We start from the raw sequence: 19,539 nt of genomic DNA, 5'->3' as shown, positions 1-19,539 counted from the left end.
CAGTTTGGGCAGTCACAAAGAACTTCCTGCCTCTGAAGAAACAGCTTAGAAGTGTAGCTGTATAGAGTCCAGCTTTTAAGTGCAGCAGGAAAAGGATATAATTCAACACCAATGTGACTGCTGACGAATGTTTTAGACTGTGGAATGGTGTGTTACAGCATTTAAGGATCCTGATGTAAGCGACCAGGGACTCTACCTAGTAAGTCTACATCTAGATATGAGGGAATGAAATCATGCCATCCCTTTGTTGAGGTTTTCATGGTAACCCCATTGTTATAGCATTTATGAAACACTTTGCTCTCAATATTGTTACATTGCTTCAAATTTTTCTCATCTTGAGGAATGTTCCTGCCCAAAAACAGTTCCACAGACTGACTTCTACACAGTTAAATGTACCATGCAGCTCCTTCTATTCAATATTTCCAAGTGTTGTTTATGTCCATGTTTTCTGGTTTTGCCTTTTTCTCCACCTTTAGGTAAGTGTTTTGATAAGTAGGACAATCATCGCATCACCCACATCTACATGTTCTTCTTGTGCACTAAATAAAAACACCCACGTCATACTGCAGGTCTAAGGACTCAGCATAAGACCTTTAAATGACCGAAGTCTGTCACCAGGATTAAACAAAAAGAGGAATGTTAGTGGGAGTGGGTTATGGCATTGTTATTTAACCCTCTTTTTTTTTTTTGGTCTAAGGCTAAAGAAATTAAATGGCCACAGTTAAAATAAACACCTAAAGGCATGATGTCTGCACTCAGTTATAACCGTCTATAAAAGTGTGGATTTATATTGTTAAATCCAGCCTGCTTTTCATTTTCTCAAGATTTTTTTTGTTTTTCCTTCACCCACAATCATCGACTTGGTACCTGTTACATCTCACTCCTTTTCTCCTGGTTGTATTGCTGCATCCACCATGTCATATACTGCTTCAGTGAACTACTGTTGCCATGACACCCATTGTGGGAGCTCCTGTAAATGCAGAATTGTACAGATTCCGACACATACACAAAATGACATTTGACCAGACTGATGGCCGGTCAATACTGCTTCACCGTCAGAGAACAAACATCCACACTGAAAGCCTTGTAGATCTACCAAAAACAAAAAAAATTCTCAGTATCAAGTAAAATATGAGAACTCAGCGAATATTTATTAACACAACAGGGAGGGACTTTATAAAACAGGAAAATACCATTGCTTTAAACTCATTACTACCCAGTGAAAAAAACATTTGAAACAATCCTGTGCCACACAATATTTTGCTTAAGAACAAGGAAAACTGATTGTTCAGGAAACAGAAAAAGCACAAGACTGGGAACATTATAACATATTTTTAAAGAAAGTTAAAAGTCAAATATTGACCAGTAATTGTACTTTTCATACTAATAATATAAAACGTGATAGCTCTATAAAAAAGTTTTAAAAAGAAAGCTCATTTACAGCATTAAGAGGTACAAATATTGCTGAATTGTATGTGTTTCATAACTTTTTTAATTTCAGTATTCACATATGGGAAGTACACTTCCTTACAGTTGATTGGCTCGTCTGTGTGTGAATGGCTGTGATTGGGTTAAGGCACTGTGAGAGCTCACTGTTGATTGGTGAATGGAGGTAGGCGGGGCTGATTTAGGAGGGATGAGGAAAGGCTGTGAGAGCTGGGTCGGGGTTGTACTCCTAGAGGAAGTCATGTGGAGAGGGGAGGGTGGGTGAAAGGATGAGGGGGAGGAGGAGGAGGTGGGGGTGTCAGTGGTGGATGATGGTGTGGAAGGTCCGGGGGTGACCGTTTTTCCGGTCAGCGGGTGGGTGTTGGTGTGGGGTCTGTGGGGCTTGGTGGTGAGCGACAGCGGCTGCAGCTGTTCGGCGTACGGCGATGTGTGTCCGCTGTAGGAGAGTATGTGCTCCGTGTGTGTCGGTGCTGGGGCGGCGGGCGAGGCCAGCGCTGTGGTGGGTGTAGCCGGAGAATCTAAGGAGGAGGCGGGGCTGGCCTGGGACAGGTGCGTGTGCGTCAGGTGAGAGATGGTGTGGGGCTGTGTCACATGAGCGCGGCTGTGGGGCTGGGTCACATGGCTCTGTGTGTGAGGTATTTCCTCAGGTCTTGGTGGCACACAGGGTCTCTTGAGTTGTGGCGAGAAATCCTCTGCAGCTACTGCTGAAGCAACTGCAAGAAAAGAAGAAAGCACGGATTATTACATGAAAACTTAACAGTGTGTTTACAACATGATGTATGTGATTTCTCTGTGCCAGTGCTGTGGTTGTCGGCCTCATATCGACATACATGTCAGCCACTTATTCTAACTCTGATCACTTGTGTTGGTCATAAAAAAACTAAATAAACTGAAACTGCCAGTATGGTCCATTCTTTTTTCCCTTTTGCCTCAAGGAGGCTTGTAGTCGAAGCTGAGAACCACCTGAATTCAGCTTTTTTTCAGCTGGAAGATGAACAGAGAACCTTTATCTGCTGTGTTGGTCATAGTTGAAAATGACTGACTGAATAGAACTGATGTATGACAGACGAGGATGTTGGTAAATAATGGTCAGAAAGACTTTATGGTTTTTGCACAAAAAAATTATCCCTCAATTATTTTTTGATGAATTCATTAATTATGGTCATGAAGGTATGTGATTAAATTCTAATCTCTTCATCACTGACTCCACATTGGTCCACCTTTATGGCAGATTAAATAATGTTACCTGTTCCTCATGTGTGATACTTTGACCTTAAAAGAAGGCGACAGACACACAGACTGAAGGATGGAGAAACACAGCCTTGGCTGATGCTGACGCGGAGGAGAAACTCTTACAATCACACCTACTGCTATGACCATTGCAGAGGGTGACATGTTTATCGACAGGGAGACACACACTACTTTATTTTGACTTTGCCCCAAACACACCATTGGGATGCTGGAAATAGAGAACCACATATGTATTAATCCACCAGTGGACATCCCCACAAAACAATTAAATATCGATTAAAAACTACCTGCCTGCCTCTTCAACAAAACTGAGAGGTTGTTTTGATGTTGGATTTTATACTGTATTTGTGACCTGTTTTTTGAAGAAGATTAGATCTTTAGAAAACCCAATAAACTTAGGGCTGACTGCTTCCACAGGGCTGTAGAACTTCTCAAAGTATTTTGTTCCATTTGCTTTGATTATTTACTACCAACTAAATGAAATCCACACTTCACAATAAGGTTTTACATTTAAACGCCCACAGATGTTAGTTTCTCTTTCAGTTATGTTCTGTCACACAGTCATCAATGTGTGACATATGACTGTTTTATCATCAGATCATATGACAAGGTTTTCACAGTGATAAAGTTTATTATGTGATGATGAATTTTGTAGTGGGCAAGAGTCCGTTGCCATTCTGACAATAATAAAGCTGTAATAGTGGGTAATGATGCTGCCACAGTGATCATTTAAAAAGTAGTTAGGATCTAATGAGGCCACATGCACGAAGTATGAAGTATAACGTACAGCAGTCATGTCTTACCTTCTAGTTGAGTTTCACTCTTTGTTCTCTTCCTCTTCTTCTTTTTACCCTACATAAAAGAAACACATTAGATTTATATCTCATCTCATATCAGCAAACAAGAACATAAGCTTCAGAGGAGACTGTGTTTCATCAGCACTTACGTAGTTGTCTCTAGCTGACCAACCAGGATAGAGTTTGGAGTGAAGGAGCCTCTCCTTGCGAGCCAGCTCATAGTATTTGGCTTGTTCCTCCTTGGATAAAGAATGCCACTGTGGGCAGAACACAACATGATCAGTCTGGAGACATAACCACATACTGTACATAAACACTTAACAACAACTGTGAGAAAGACACTCTAAAAAAAAGCTTAATAGTGTTCATGAACTTTTATTTGTTGATATGGTGCTTCATTTGCTGATACTGCTTCTCACTTTTTAACGAACATCTGGGTGCATTTTCAATTGAAGTAGGAACTTACACCTACAGTCTTTATTTTATGAAGAAACTCTCCTAGTTGAATAATCACTATAAACTGTGTTTAATATATATGGATCTTTGATAATCATTTATTTACATTTGGCAGCTGGTGCTCATGGCTAATATAGTATTTGGACATTTGCCTACTGTCCCAAGAAAGTAATAATTTCTCACAAGTCCAGAAGAAATAATTCAAGTGAATACAGGACGGGTAAAACCATTTGATCTTTTGAGTGGTATTATGACATTTCTTTCAAATGCAGCTACATCTGAAAACAGAGTAAATTTTATGTGTCAAGTAAAAGAACCTTAACAACATCTACTGGACCACAGTGAAATCTGGAGATACAGTAGTGGAAGTTATGTATTTTACTGTAAGAAACAGTCTACCCTGCAGATAGATGTTGTAGAAGACTTTTCCCAGTTACACATTAATTTGGTACTTCATCCAGCAAAGCAAGGTGCAGGAAAGATAAAGTGAAAAGGCAGATACATTGCCCTGCCAAAAAATGCCAGTAGTAAGTAGGTCAGAGACTTCCACTGGATAATTACTGCGGAGATTATGTTTCATTTACAACAGGTTCTTTAACTTTAACTGATGCAGTGAGTAGCTTCTCATTTCTCAATAAACCATCAGATTGATAGAGAGCATAACATGGTCTGATGAGTCCAGACTGACCCTGCTCTAGAGTGAAGGGTGCATCAGGGTGAGAAGAGAGGTGGATGAAGTGAATACCCATCATGCCTAGTGCCTACAGTACAACCCCACTGGATCAGTATTATGATGTTATTACGGGGTTGTTTCAGTTGATCAGGTCTGTGTTCCGCAATGTTTTGTGTCCATAAAATAAGGTCAGCTGAACCTGAACGACCAGGTCTGAATCAGTAGATTTTTTTCTTCGCCGATGACACAGACATATTCCAAGATAAAAATGCCAGGATTCATCAGGCTTAAATTGTTAAAGAGTGGTTCAGTGAGCATGGGATGTCATTTTCACACATGGATTGGTGACCACAGAGTCCAGACTTTAAGCCCATTGAGATACTTGCTGATTCTGCTGTGACATTGATTGTGACATTGCATAAGCACAACATGGCATAAACAATGCTAAGGTGAATGTGACTCATAATAAAAGCTAAAGACAGTCTAGTGATATAGTGTGTACTTCTGTTTTTTGGAAAGGCAGTGTATATTCTTATACTGAGCGCTCCTATGCAAACACACTCACCCTCTGTCCCAGGATCTGGTTGATGGTCGCACTCTCTTTCACTTGGCACTGAGCCACCACTTTGGGCCTCTCATCCCTCATGTACAACATGAAGGCATTGAGCGGCTTCTTTATGTGAGGCTTCCTCTCGTCTTCTTTCTCCTGGACTTCAGGCACTGACTTTCTGCAGGTACACAACAAAAAGGTATACTGTATTACCAGACTGTACAGATGTGATTAAGGGGAAAATGTGTGGAATATTTTATCCTGATTTACATTGTTATGTTAAAACCTAAAAAAGCTGAGTGGAGATTAAACCTCTTGTGATTACACATGGTATAATAATGGAGATGCATTATACAGTAACACTATACTTAATCGGTATAGGAGGTAAGTAATGCTAAAGTCTTACCCTGGTTGGCTGCTGACTCCGGGCTCCTGTTTCACCCCAGTGGGGATGATGGCAGGGTGGGGGATGGATGATTGAGGTGTTGGCACCAAACGTGGAGGGAAGCTACTGGACACCAGGCTGCCAAAAAAAAACAAAAAACAGACCAGTTAAAACCACAACACAGACTAGGAGCTGGTACTGGAAGACAAAAGCAAACCAAACCTCCTCAGTGCACACTTACCTCGACATGGAGGCATTCATAGCTAGAGCAGCAGGTGAGAAGCCCCCAGCTGCAAGGGGGTACATTGGCTGTCCAGGCCTGTGATGATGTAAATGGGACAAAAATCAACCATCCTGTTCTCTGTATTTGAAAAAGTCAATTAAAGGTTGAAAATATTCAGTGGCAGTGTTGTAGTGTCCTTAAAGGTGCAATGTGTAGCATTGTTTGGCTTGTCATATCTGAGAAACATGAAGAACTCTGTGGAAGAGAACCCACTTGGTATAACCAGCTAATTCTAAGATAATAAGACACAACACGTCTAAACTCAAGTGATAAATACTACCAGTAAAACAAATATTAAGATTATATTTCATTTTTGCAAATTGATCACCTGAAATTACACTGAAGAAAAATATAAACATACCATGTACAATATTTGTGTAATACAAGACACATGGCACAAAATGAGCTCATGATGTCTTATAATTCTAAAACAGTATTCAGATACTCCTTATACTGGGGACAATAAAAGGACACCTCAAAATGTCACATTTCCTCAGATGTCACCATGCCACAGATGTTACATATCATGTGGGAACGGTTCTGGATAACATCCCATAGCTCTGTGTAGCCCTAAAAGAGGAGTGGAATAGCACTCCATGGGCCTCAATTGACAATATTTTCAACTCGAGAAGACAATGTGTCACTCTATGGCAAGCCAATGCTGGACAAACAAGATATCATGAATGTCCCTGAATGACATGCGTCACAGTCGAATGGACAGTAATCTGTCCAACACTGATCAACAAAATAAACTGTGTGTGATTTAAAATATTGCGCAACACCTAATGTTATTAAAATTTACGGTGTCACATGGAGCATTTATAGTTTTGCTCAGTGCACATACAACACACCTTTATGTATTGCTACTGTACCAGCTACAAAATGTTGTACAATTTTTATATACAAAATCTTTTTCCAGACTTCATTGCGATTTATTTTCACTCACAGCCATCCCAGAGGGTGTGATATCTGAGAGATTCCTCCAGGTGAGACAGGGTAGCAGGCAGCATGAGGGCTCCTCGAAATACCTGCCACATCAACAGTAACAAATGAGACTCACGCAGATGCACGGTTTAGAATATTTACCAATGTTGGTGGTAATTATCATGTCTGACTTTTTTTCCCTTTCAGAAACAAGGTAAGTTTATCCTTCAGGATGAAGTGAGACTGATTCACCTACCGGCTTCAGGTGAGAAGCCAGGGGAAGCCCTCTGGGGGGAGAAGGCCTCAGGGTAGGAAAGCAGAGGATGCAGGTGAGGCATGTGAGGATGTTGCACCACTGGCACATTATTAGACTGAAAACACAAGCACATACGCACACGATAGCTGATTACATTTACAAGTGCAATGGTATCTTCTATCCAGCAGGTGTCAGGGTTAGACCATTTAACAGTTATGGAGTAAAAACACACCTTTACTATTTTTTATACACAGCCTACTGAACAGAGCTCAGGAATGTGTAGGGTCATGTGATCCCAACGATTTCACGCTGACACTCTGGAGGAACCTAATAAAAGTCAAGTCATAACTGCATCCAATAATTATTCGTCTAGCTCCTTTTCTATCAGTATGTTCCTTTTCCCAGATAGAACATCCCATGTTTAAAAGTCCCTAATAATCCATCATGTCACTAAAGCCCATTGGCCCCCACAAAAACTATGAACTATAAAACTAAATGGGCTGTAAATATAATTTTACTGTATGTTTCTAAACACTCTTTCATTTCCTGAAGCAGCAGGATTTTAGTTTTTAACATTCACAGGACTTCTGCGTTTAAATCTATGTTAACTACAGTGTGTGTTTCGGCTCATGTCCATAAAGGAATACAGTGCAACAGTGTGGCTCATTAATGCATTTTTAAATGTTGAAGAACAATAATGCACAGAGGTAATACACATATCAGACTCTAATTTATACATTATATATGTGAGTGAATGGGTAATCTATTAACACTTGTAGTTTCCACTGTATTTGTTGAGTATAGCAAGATAAAGTATCAACAGACACGTCCTTTAAACATATTCAATGTCATGTTTTATGTCATCTACGAGCTTTAACGTCTCCTTTTTCAACAGATTTTCTTCTCTCTGTGATTCTCTGTAAGCGCTGATAGAAGAGACCATGACTCATTTACTTGGCCATATTTACATGGTGATGGACCGATAGTGACATACAGAGTTCATATGTCAGTGAAGTACCAGTGGTATGATTAATGTGGATCGTACCAGATGTGAAGGAGTGGCAGAGTCTCTGATTGCAGATCTTCCAGGGACATCAAGCAGAGGCCACTGAAATGGCAGGTACTACGGAGAAGAAAAGGGTGGAGGCAGTTAACACACAGCTGTACTACTCATTGCTTATAATGCAACAGTATGTAATTGAAATGGCACAGGGCTGGACTGCTGATATGAGTAGCCGTACACTGATCTCAATACATTCTTAATAATTAATTTGCTGCTATGAAGGAAAGCTGTACAGCAGGACTTTATTACTGAACTATGACCATGAAGTGTGTTTTTTTTCTCTCACTGGGTGAATCAGTTGCATCACATTGCTGGTAGTTGGTCAAAAGCTGCTTTCTGGTAGGGTGGTTGATCTGCAGGTGCATGACACAGACACATAACTGGGTGGTGGCTATAACTAAACCATCTACAGATAAGAACAGACCCAAAATAAGAGTGTATAATAAAATAAAACAAGACAAAGAGGGTTTCCTTGTTGCTTTTGCTGAGCTTTTGTAAATATCTGGGGAAAACCTCTGGAAACACCCGGGTTAGCAGGATGCTGTGGTTACTGCTGGGCCACACATCACCCATCCACTATCATCTGACAGGATAACACAGTACAGTTAGGCTCCCTCGTGTTTACATTCTTTTTGTCCTTTCCTTATAGACATTATAGACACACACAGTAACTATACAAGAGAAAGTAGTTACGGCCTATAGATGTAATGCGTCAAAGGTCAAATAGAAATAATAATATAAACCCAAGGAGAACATATTAACGTTAGAAAGATGTTTGCTTGTTCAGACTATGTGTGTATACACTGAATGTCTCGAGTCAGACAAAGGACAGAGTCCTAAAAGCTTTCCTATGCCCCACCCCCATTGCACAGACATTCACTGTCCCAGCCCCCCAAAACCCACTGGGGTCCCACTGTTGACTGAGCTGTCTGGAGCAGGGAACACCCCCCCTCAACCACAGACAGATACATACACACACACAAGCCTCCCACCTCACTCCAAAAGTTTAAAAAAAAAAAAAAAAAGTCTTTTGGTGCCTGTTCAACTGTGAGTGACGTCAACAGACTCTGACCTTTGACCCCAAACAAGAAGAGTGAATCCAAAGGAGGCAGGCAGTCTTATAGTCTCGAATAAAAGCTTCTAAGCAACAAGTCAACAAGACAGTGATGTCATCTTCTGCATTGTAATAATGATAAATTACCAAGAGACTGTGCCTTATTGCAGGGTTGGGGGACACCATCACAATCCATCTAAAACTGGTTTCCTCTCTGGAACAGATGACTGACCTTAAAATTAGACATGTCCAAACCAAGTGCTATGGCTATTAAGCACAATAATACTTCTGTGCGAGTCATTATGTTAGAGGGAGGCCAAAGTCATTGTTTCACCATCAGAGGTTCTTGATGCTGGTCAAAGTCAAGATCTGCAAGTGCCAAGTCATGTCCAAGTCCTAAACCTTTGAGTTTCGAGTGATTCATAAGTGAATGGATCTGATCCCACTGCCAACAGTAATAATTAGGCTAGAGGAGGAAAGGGATGTTCAAGATCCATGCCCCTGTCCAACACCAACACAAGGATATATTATCAGTTTTATCTGCCATCATACCTTTAATACAATGTGTCATTCCTTGGTAGATAGACTTTCTGTTTCTGATTTAAGAACTGATTTGTGTTTTAAGATTATGAACGTGGTTTGTTTTTCTGTAACATGCACTTGGGAAGAAGGGAGGGGTGGACTGAAGCTAAGACTATATCTGTCCCTACTTTGAAGATAGTAAACACCACCTCCTCCTACGCCACCTCTTTCAGGTAGCATTTGGCTGCACCAGGACTGAAAATGCTGCGTGTGTATTTGTGTAAGTACAGTTGAAGACGTGTGCTGTAAACTAAAAAAAACTAAAATACTGCACTGTTGCGTTAAAATGTAGAGTTAAAGCAGAACTCCATATCTGACCCCTTGAGAGAGTGTAAGTCATACTGAACTAAATGTGACCATGGTTTGAAAGACTCCATCTCTTTCACGTCTGTTCTCTGCTTTCCATTTACCGTTATCTGTAACAGACAGGTTTACATGTTACATTTTATGCCTCATTAACTTGGAATGGTAACTGATACGTATACCACATGGTTGTTTCAGTCGATCCTGACTGAACATTTTAACAAAAATTGACGTTTTAGTAGTACTGTCTTCAAGACCAAATCTTTGCTTGACAAGGCAATCCTTTACATTGAAGGATTACAAGGATTCAATACTTAGCAAGCATATTAACATATTAGTTTTATAACATAAGTATTTTTTCCATTCTTATTTTGTGCCACTAGTTACCAATAGGTTTCTTTTGCATTTTACTGGAATGACAAATAATGAAAACCTTACATATATTACTCTGGTTGAGATAAAACAGAGAAGTATTTGTGTATCTACTGCCCCGAGTCCCACCAAAGAATAACACTATTTAACAGGGTAACAATAAAAGTCTCCAGTCAGCAAAACAAGGAAACTAAACAGCCACTAAACTGGATAAGAAATTACTACTAATTACATTTTCCCCTCATAATTATTCTTATCTCCAGTTCATCTTGCTGGTCTACACGTATTATACAAATACACACATGCGCACACCCCCTCCAACTGTTGCATAGAACATTTGCTAGTGCACACATACAGATACCCACATTTCTGTCCTCAGTATACACACATCCACACAGAAACTCTACAATGCTCGCTCATCCCACCCCCACCTCCGAGGCCTGAGGAAGCTCTGGCTGAGTGCTAACTGAATCCAGCTGTTGGAAATACCAGGCAAATCAATGTACACAGTTACACACACACACACACAAGCACAATCACAGTCTATTACTGAGGGAAGCATAAAATCAGTGTGTGACTAGAGGGAAAGTTATTAGGCTTACTGCTGCTTACAAAACCCTCCACACTGCACACGTACAGCTCACTTCAACACAAAGAGCTGAGGCCAAAAAAATGACAAAAGCACAAAAACAAACAAAAAAAACCTCACAATTAGATGACTAACGTTCTATTTCGTTCATTAGATTGTCAAATTTATCATGAAATATAGTTTATATATACATTTCAGTGTGATGTCACAGTCACCACTAGATTTTGTTATTGTGTTTTTCGTTTCGACTTCCATGCTATTACTTGATTTGGGGCTATTACATCCACAATAAGGGTCTTAGTCTGTGTGAGACAGATGACACCTCTAAATGAATGATAAATCCTGAGACCAGACTGAAAAACAGAGATTATCTTGTGAATGCAATGAGGTTTTGCAGCTGACTCTCAAATGATGATTTTACAGAATAAACTAACACAAACAAATGCTCTGTCTGAAGGAAAACACTGTGAATAATCAATGCAAAAAGTACTATTCACAGCTTAATGTCAGGGGAAACTCAGAGGGGACACCACTGGCTTTACTTTTGGATTGATCATATAAGATTAAACTTTGTGGCTGAAAATAAAACACCCTGAAGTGATTAGATTTGGCTTTGGAAGTTTCTAAAGGTAATTTTTGTAATTTTATGATGTACCATTACTGAAAAAAAACAACAAAAAATTAGTCAATCAGTACTCATCAGCAAATTTAAGGGATAGTGAAAAGAAGTAGTAGTATTAATTTACAGTCACAGGTGCAAGTATATGGTCCTGAAAAAATTACTCCGCAATAATTCTGCTGGTCACAGGTCATAAAATAAATCAAATATATTGCTACTGATGGGTTTCAATGTTTTTCTCTATTCTCATATTTATATTGAACCCTTCCTGCTTTTTCTAAATTTATGGCAGCAGGCCACTATTTATCAAAGTGCTTTAAGAAACAAAGCATGATTGATGATACCAATTGTGGTCCAAGTACTCCAGTGCCCCCAAACAATGGCCGATAATGTGTTTGCACCTTCTCACACCTTCTCACACTGTGTACATGCACACAGTTTAATGGAGCTGGTACACATCTATTTGGCGTTTGAGTGAGAAGCAAAACAACCTTAACTGGTATGAGAAGTGGATTAGTTCCTCCTACCCCATGACAAGAATCTCAACATAGTTTGGTGCAAAACCACTTTTTTTGGACACTGTGCCAACAGACAAACATATGGAATGAAGTTCCAACATAACGCTGCGGTACGTGCTCAGGCCCTGTGTGTATACATGTGCGTGTAGAGCATTGTGTATGTTCGAGGTTGTTGTTTTAGACAGCTCATCCTCCTGGTATTTTAAGACTTTGCAGACAATGTCGGGTAAACAGAGGAATTGTGGGATTGTTCAGCCTTGCTGAAAGGATATTTAACTGTGCACGTGTGATGGCATTTGCAAACCCACATAGACAACCTCCACATTTTTAACATGGAGGAAAAAGACAAAAAGGGATAGGCCTGCAAGATCTCCTGCATGATCAACGCTCATGCATACCAGATAGCTTATCTCTGCCAAACTTGGTCCTCCTCCTGCCATTCATTGCTGCTCAGGTGTGAGGCTGGTATGAACGCATGAACGATTTAAAAAGTCAGCAAACCTCTGAGCCAACAAGGTCTCGACACACATTTTGTAGCATGAGGTCAAACAGTAGTCAGTCAAGTTGGGACATAGCTTCAAGGAAGTTTAACTAACAAAGAACTGTGGACATTACAAAAGTAGATGGAAAAAAGGGTTGGCTGTGTTCACATCTGAACTGATATGGTACTGGGAATTTGGAACTGGCACCTTTTTCTAGAACTCTACTCTGATTCTAATAAAAAACGTCACTTCAGTGGTCCAAATAAATTCCAAACTTCTCAATTTCAACATTGTTATTAATTTACTTGTTTATGACATTTTGCCATTTATTTTAAACAATTTACACACCACATATGCAAAGCCTCTGCCTGGTTCCTTCTCCCTATCCCTTCAACCTACAGCTTATCACTGTGAACACACTACAGAGGTGAGGTGCTTATGTTAGTCTCAGTCACTCTGCCTATTTCTCTACATACTGTGTTATTCTGCAATGTAGGATAGACTATGTATGGATGCTGTTTAGTTTCCTTAAAAGTACTGAATTTGGTATTCAACTATAGATAGAAACAGGTTGTAGATCTTAAGCAGACAGGTTGTCTTTACTTGCTGCCTTGCTTGCCTGCCTTCTACTTCCTGTGCTGGGTAGATGAGTACAGTAAACACCCTGTATTATGGTTCAGGTAGCGTCCAACTAACGATAGCTTGTTTACCTTGACTTGCCTTCAGACTGGCAGGCGCATCTCCTCCTCCTCTCTCTCTCATAAACACACCTAACACACTTACTGAGAAGGCTGAAAAGTACACAAAGTCTCCATTGTGTAAAGAGAAATGCGAGGGAGGGCCGGTGCAGGAGAGGAAGAGGAGGAATAACTGTGTTGTCTCAAGGCAACATGCAGTCTGAGCTCACACTGGCTAAGCACAAACAGAACAGTCAGTCAGATGCCACGGGCAGCGTGTTAAGCATAATGAGATGTAACGATCCCCTGGTGGAGCCATGCATTAGGACCATTCAGGCCCTAATGACAACAATGACCCGCTAACACAGGGGGAGGGCATTACAAAGCTGAGGAATGCAGGTGTTTGTGTGAGTGGGCTCGGCTGTGTGTTTAGCCTACATGTGTGTCTGGGCTAAATCCGCAGAGGAAAGACTTTCAAAACAAAACAGAAAGAAGAAGAATCACAAATCTGTGTCAATGGGCAAACAGTGGTCTGGAAATCTCAAAAACTAACCCACCATGTCACTTCAGCTGCTTCAGATTATTAATTTTAAAGCGACGGCCTCATTTAATCATAGTTTCTGAGCACCACTGAATTATTTTTTCATTTTAAAACCATTCAGAATCAAGGCTACCAAAATATAAAGTTTTCATGGTATCTGCAAGAAAATATCTTTTTTCCATTTAGCAAAAGAATCAAACTCTTATAATGCTACATTCTGGAGGAAAACTGATTAAGCTGAGAGGAGCTCAAGATGATGTATATTCAATCATTATTCATGCATCATACAGAAAAAAATGAAGATACTCAGCTTACTCTAAGTGAATGACCCAAAAGAAATCATCACAAAGAGAAAATATTTAATTATTAAAACACTTGGGGTTTTGTTTGATTATATCATTTCATATTTAAATTTTGCTATTATTTAATGAAAAAAATGTTAGAACGGACTTTCAGCAGCTCTGGTGATGTATGTATGGAAACCTGTTGCTTAGCAGAGTTAAAATGCTTATCACCTAATAAAAACAAAAACAGAGTGTACTTCTGCACAGGGTTGCTGAGGTCTGAAATTCTCAACTGTCCACTGAAATATCGTTAAGTTTCTCACTCTGCCAGAGAGGCATTTTTTAGATTAGTGTCCATAAGAGTTACTGAATTAAACCTTCAACTCACATCCCTATAATCCAAGATGAGCTTCCATAAAGCTTTAGGGACTGGGAAATTGGGCAACACACTGTCAACCCTGCTGTGCAACTTCTAGCTAAAGCAGCTAATCTGCTGCTCCCTGAAGGTTCCAGTGTAACACAGTCCCAGTCATGATGAGAGGTTATTCCTGCTGCAGGCAGCCGACTGCACCAGGAGACTATGTCCAGGCCTGTCTAACCCTGTACCATCACAAACCACCTTATCATAACAAGCTGCTGGCAGCTCTCTCACTCACACATACACACCCTCACAACAAAACAAATGCAAGTGCACAAAAGACAGGTTTCAAGACAATGGAGGGGCAATGGTATCCAGGTCTCAATTTGCAAAACAATATCCCCGCAAACTAAAGCAGCTAGGTCCTGCACCAAGCAGCTGAGGTTTAAATTACCCCAGTGAATGAGTTAATCTGGATGATGTAAGCGTCTCATAAACTTTTTTTTGCTTCAGCTCCCCATGCCAGAAAGCCAAACCTCTGCATAGAATATATTTAGCAGGATTACTACAAAACACAACAATGTCAAACAAATATGCAATCAGCACAAGGACTGCAAATGTACAACAGCTTAAACAAACTGGTGTGCTGTCTCATCTTGATGGATTCAGGGTAAAAAAAAAAAAAATACAAAAAGAAACTTATTTTAATCAAAATGCTAAGATGGATGGTGTTTTCCTAGAGCTGTGTTCTTGGTGACAGCCTTTTTTATTTTACAAAAAGATAGAGATTAGAGGCACACATTCTTACCAGAACACAACCTGTACCCTAATGTGCTGTGACCAAAACTAAACTATCTTACCGTCCGGGCACTTGGTGTGAGAGCTCCATTGGTGAGGTATGGACTGCAGAGGTTCCCAAGGTCTGGTATCATAAAAAAGGAATAGCCAGCATATGGAGAGGGCTGGAATAGACCTCCATCCTGTTGTCTCCTCAGTGCTAAGAAAGACAAAGTTTTAACTCCAAATGTACAGTCGACTCCAGGAAACATGATTAACACAAATAACTTTGAGGAAACGAGATAACAGGATTTCCACAACTATGCGTGGTGTTTATTACCTTCTTGAAAGAGTTGACTCTGTCTGGCTCTGCTCTCCAAATCTAGATTGGGCTTCGGGCGTCTGTCTGCCTGCACAGAAACCACACACAGCAATGTAAACAAAGCCCAAGGAGCAGGATTGTGCAAAAGCTCGCCAGTAAGTGTGGCACCTAAAGTGGGCTGGAGATGATCAATGTGCTGGACGGAGCAGAAAAGTTGATCCTGGTCCCAGTTGAACTAACTTACCTCTGAATCTGAGCTGCTGTTGGTCTCGGATTCGTTGACCAAGGAGGACTTGACATCGTCCAGGTCCCGTTCAGCAGACACATTCCTCTTCTCCTCCTGTTCTCCCTCGTCTTTAAAAGCTATGAGTTCATCGTTTGCTCCCAAATCATCTCCGTCTCCGCCGTTTAGCTGCGGCATGTTTGGGCGCTAGCTGGAACAGCTAACGTTAGTTAGACCGACTTTAAGGCTGTAGTTTGTAAAACCAACCAAAAAGGCTGGGAGCCTTAGAGGAAATATGTAGCTAGCGAAAGTTGGCTATTGAAAGCATGACACCTAGCTTTAACATTAACGTACTGTTTTTACCTTTAATATGCTGTGAAAATGCACTAGAAACAACTAGCTAACAAGCTAGCTAGCTACCTGCGGCGTTCACTGACGTTGAGTTTCTACTTGTGAATTCCTGATGTGTGGAGGCACAAAGTCTACTTCACAGAAATCCAATCAAGAACCGAGTCAACACAATGCAAACGATTCAGTATATTCACTGAGGGATAATCCTCCAGCTGGAAAAAGGGAAAATATCGCTCATAAACGACGCAATATTATTGACATTACAAAACCGAGTCCGTTGGCAGCAACGGAAAAGTTTGGGTCCTCTTCAGTACAGTTAGTCCAGGGGGAAAGCACAGGCCCTCCGCTTTACCTTCGGATTGAAAACCTGCATCGTCTGTCCAGTTTTAAGCCGTGCATAATGTCCACTGTCCGTGTTTTATAGTGTTCGTTTCCGCGTATTACAATCTTTGCTGATTCAAGACGTTTTCTGGGTGCTTGCGATGTGGAGGCGTGGGAAAGAGCTGGGCTGGTTAGTGTTTCTGAAGTGGAGTGGAAGGAAAAGACTGAGGGCTGTCGGAACACACGGGATGGGGGGGGGTGAGGTGACTGGGAATCTTTACAGATCCAGGATCGGTTCAGCAATCACGCCCCTGTGGTGTCACAAGGCGAAGGCAGAAGCTGAGCTGATTCTCAATCAGGTACAACAGGTTGATCCCATTTCTCAGCAGAGGAGGCACAAAGAGCAGGGAGGGAGGAGTTTAGAAGGAAAAAGGACACTTTTAGAAGTTAAAGGAGCAGCCAGGCACTGTTTGACCCCCTGAATTAAAGGAGGAAAAGCTCACACTGAAAGGTTAACCTTGGCCACTCCTTTTGTCCCAGAATTGTACAAGAACCATCAGTGAACATTTTCCTGAAGGTGCACCACAACATGGACAAGTTAAAGGGATGATAGAGAACAGAACAGTTTATGTTTTTAACAGACCCACAAAAATGATGGGCTGTTTATGTGGGCATTAAGAAATTAGATAAGGCATGACTTTATTGATTGGGGAAATTTCAGTGTTAAAAGAAGTGAAAATAGAAAAAAACAAAGTGCAGAAAAGAGGCAGAAACATGAAATATAAAGAGAAATCTGCGATTTCTTTTACTTGTACTGTACATACATGAATATATGTTTTTACATATTTACAATAAAGTTGCACATGATGTGATGTGGAGGGATTTATTGTGAACTGTTGTACAGTCTGGTTAACTTCCTTATTGTAGAAGCTTTTAGTTCAATCACTGACTTGGAAGTTAAACAAAATGTACAACTGGTATTACTGAATTTTAAACATTTAAGGGGTTTTAATGGGTTATATGTCTTCTCTTATACATTTCTGGTAATTATTGAAACACAATCTCCATTTACAAACGTTACAAAACCCTGAAGTAGTCTGAACACAAGCATGAGTGCAGCGCTCATAACATTTTAGTACAACAGCACTCTTAATAAGATTCATTCTCACATGACTCCTTGTGTTTTAGCTGTGGCGCACAATGAAGGGCCAGCCACAGGTCACAGCCATGACCAGCTGTAACAACCATAGAAGGCAACATGTGTTATGTCCATCAATGCCTGATTTTACATTACAGACTGACAACCTATACGAGGAGAAGGAGAGCATTGAGAAAGCCATTGGAATCTCATCTGGATTTAAACTTTCCAAAACCAAGACTCACGGTTCAGCAGGAAACACTTACAAACCAAAAATCGACTCTTTTTTTTTTTTTCTTTTCATTTTTACGGCTCAGCATGTTTAGGTTTTAATGTTTTATAAAAGCACTTGCAGCAGATAGAGAGGATTTATGAGACTAATGAAAGATTAGAAATTATTTAGAGCATAGCAACACACTGGCAGCAGAATCTGGTAAAGAAAGAGAGTTTGTTCTTTTCATCCCATAAATGAAAGCTCTTTCCTCTCGGTGTACCACTGCAAGTGAATAGCATTTTGTTCATGATTTTTGACGCAATTAAAGAGAACATTTGAAAACTAAACTCACCATGGCTTTTCAGAAACACTTTCTGTCCCTGAACTCACATTTCTTTCTGAATGATTCCACAGAGTTTTCTTGTTACTTTTTTTGGAAGCTGTTAGACCTTAAGAAGAAACTGTCTGTATAGAGTTTCTGTCATTACAAGGAGTCACTGAGGCATGCTGTGGCTTCTGGCATCCTTCCCTTAAACTAATTGTTCCGCGACACAAATTTACCCTGTGGATTACACAAATATATAGAAAATACTTTGTCCCTGTATCTTTTTTTTCCCCCCGGTTTTGTCTATTACAGCTCTGTTATAACACACCACATATTCATAAAATACTATTGCACTGCAAATTATAAAACAAATATAGAAAAAAATAGGTCATTAAACTTTCTATGTAAAATATTACTGTGGGATTTTTATACAGAATAGAGACAGAAAAGTTATCTGAAGCTTGTCTGGGAACATTTTTATTAGTGTATTATGTTTCAATAAAACAGGTACAACAGATAAAATGTGTCGTATGTGGTTGGTTTAAATTTTTCCCAATACAAAGCATCATTGTCTGTCATTATTGCATTCCGTACTGTAACTAAGTTTTGTTTAGCTGTTATAATCCTCAGCCTCTAGTGGTTATTAGCCAATGGAAACAATGCATATTTCAGACTCATATAGGCTAATACTGTACATGTTAAACGATGATACACTGCCTTTATTGTGTCTGTATCTGGATGTTTTGGTGGCTGCATGTAAGCACTTCAGCAGGCGGCAGAAGATTACATCTGCATCAAATCTGCTTTAACACAGAGATAAAATTACAGTAAATGACTCTAATGTATCAGGGGTGATTAGATCGAATTTCACAGTTGACATCTGCTATCCATTTAAATATTTTTTTTTTTAAGCTTGTACATTTTTAAAAGCAAAATGCTCCTGTTGCATGACAACAACAATCAACTTTAAATATTTGAGATGACTTAAATATTCCTGAACTATAAAGACATGATCTACTCTAATGCATTTCTACCTGATTTAATCCAACATTATGAGGCTCCCTCCTATTTAGTACTAAGTGCCTCATTAGTTCTGCATGCTGCATGTCATCCTTTAGCTCTTTTTTTATCTATCTATCTATCTATCTATCTATCTATCTATCTATCTATCTATCTATCTATCTATCTATCTATCTATCTATCTATCTATCTATCTATCTATCTATCTATCTATCTATCTATCTATCTATCTATCTATCAAAATAAAACTAAAAACACACACATCATAATGTATCATTTAATTACAGTATTTTTATTAGTATGTTTTAGATGCAACAGTCTGCTTGTTAACATCCCATTTTAACTGTTCAACCTGTTCAGTATAAATAGTGCCAAAGTGAGAAAA

At 39.8% G+C, this 19,539-nt stretch overlaps 1 protein-coding gene across 2 annotated transcripts; it reads right to left on the bottom strand.

The window, feature by feature from the left end:
• Positions 1–1,127: 1,127 nt before the first annotated feature.
• tcf7l1a (transcription factor 7 like 1a) lies at positions 1,128–16,700 on the bottom strand. Of its 2 annotated transcripts, none has more exons than XM_030150557.1 (12): positions 15,807–16,700; positions 15,581–15,650; positions 15,324–15,460; positions 8,067–8,144; positions 7,022–7,136; positions 6,788–6,869; positions 5,800–5,877; positions 5,580–5,696; positions 5,189–5,351; positions 3,644–3,751; positions 3,501–3,549; positions 1,128–2,147 (listed from the first exon to the last, which is right to left on the bottom strand). In XM_030150557.1, the coding sequence occupies exons 1-12, from the start codon at positions 15,981–15,983 to the stop codon at positions 1,528–1,530; spliced, it is 1,794 nt and encodes a 597-aa protein (XP_030006417.1). In that variant the 5' UTR covers positions 15,984–16,700; the 3' UTR covers positions 1,128–1,527. The 2 variants fall into 2 exon arrangements, with proteins under 2 accessions (XP_030006417.1, XP_030006416.1); XM_030150556.1 differs by having other exon boundaries at positions 1,128–2,159; positions 15,807–16,699.
• Between the last annotated feature and the right edge of the window lie 2,839 nt (positions 16,701–19,539).

This window comes from Sphaeramia orbicularis, chromosome 12 (assembly GCF_902148855.1).
Source record: "Sphaeramia orbicularis chromosome 12, fSphaOr1.1, whole genome shotgun sequence".
NCBI lineage: Eukaryota > Metazoa > Chordata > Actinopteri > Kurtiformes > Apogonidae > Sphaeramia > Sphaeramia orbicularis.
The sequence above is the reverse complement of the archived record's forward strand: the minus strand, read 5'-3'. Positions and strand labels throughout refer to the sequence as shown.

Excerpts from the sequence above, each read along its gene's own strand:
- tcf7l1a (XM_030150556.1), bottom strand. The coding sequence starts at position 15,983 with ATGCCGCAGCTAAACGGCGGAGACGGAGATGATTTGGGAGCAAACGAT. Across the intron at positions 6,870-7,021 it reads TGGCTTCTCACCTGAAGCCG|GTATTTCGAGGAGCCCTCAT; the intron begins GTAGGTGAATCA and ends TTGATGTGGCAG. Across the intron at positions 2,160-3,500 it reads GAGTGAAACTCAACTAGAAG|TTGCTTCAGCAGTAGCTGCA; the intron begins GTAAGACATGAC and ends CTTTTCTTGCAG.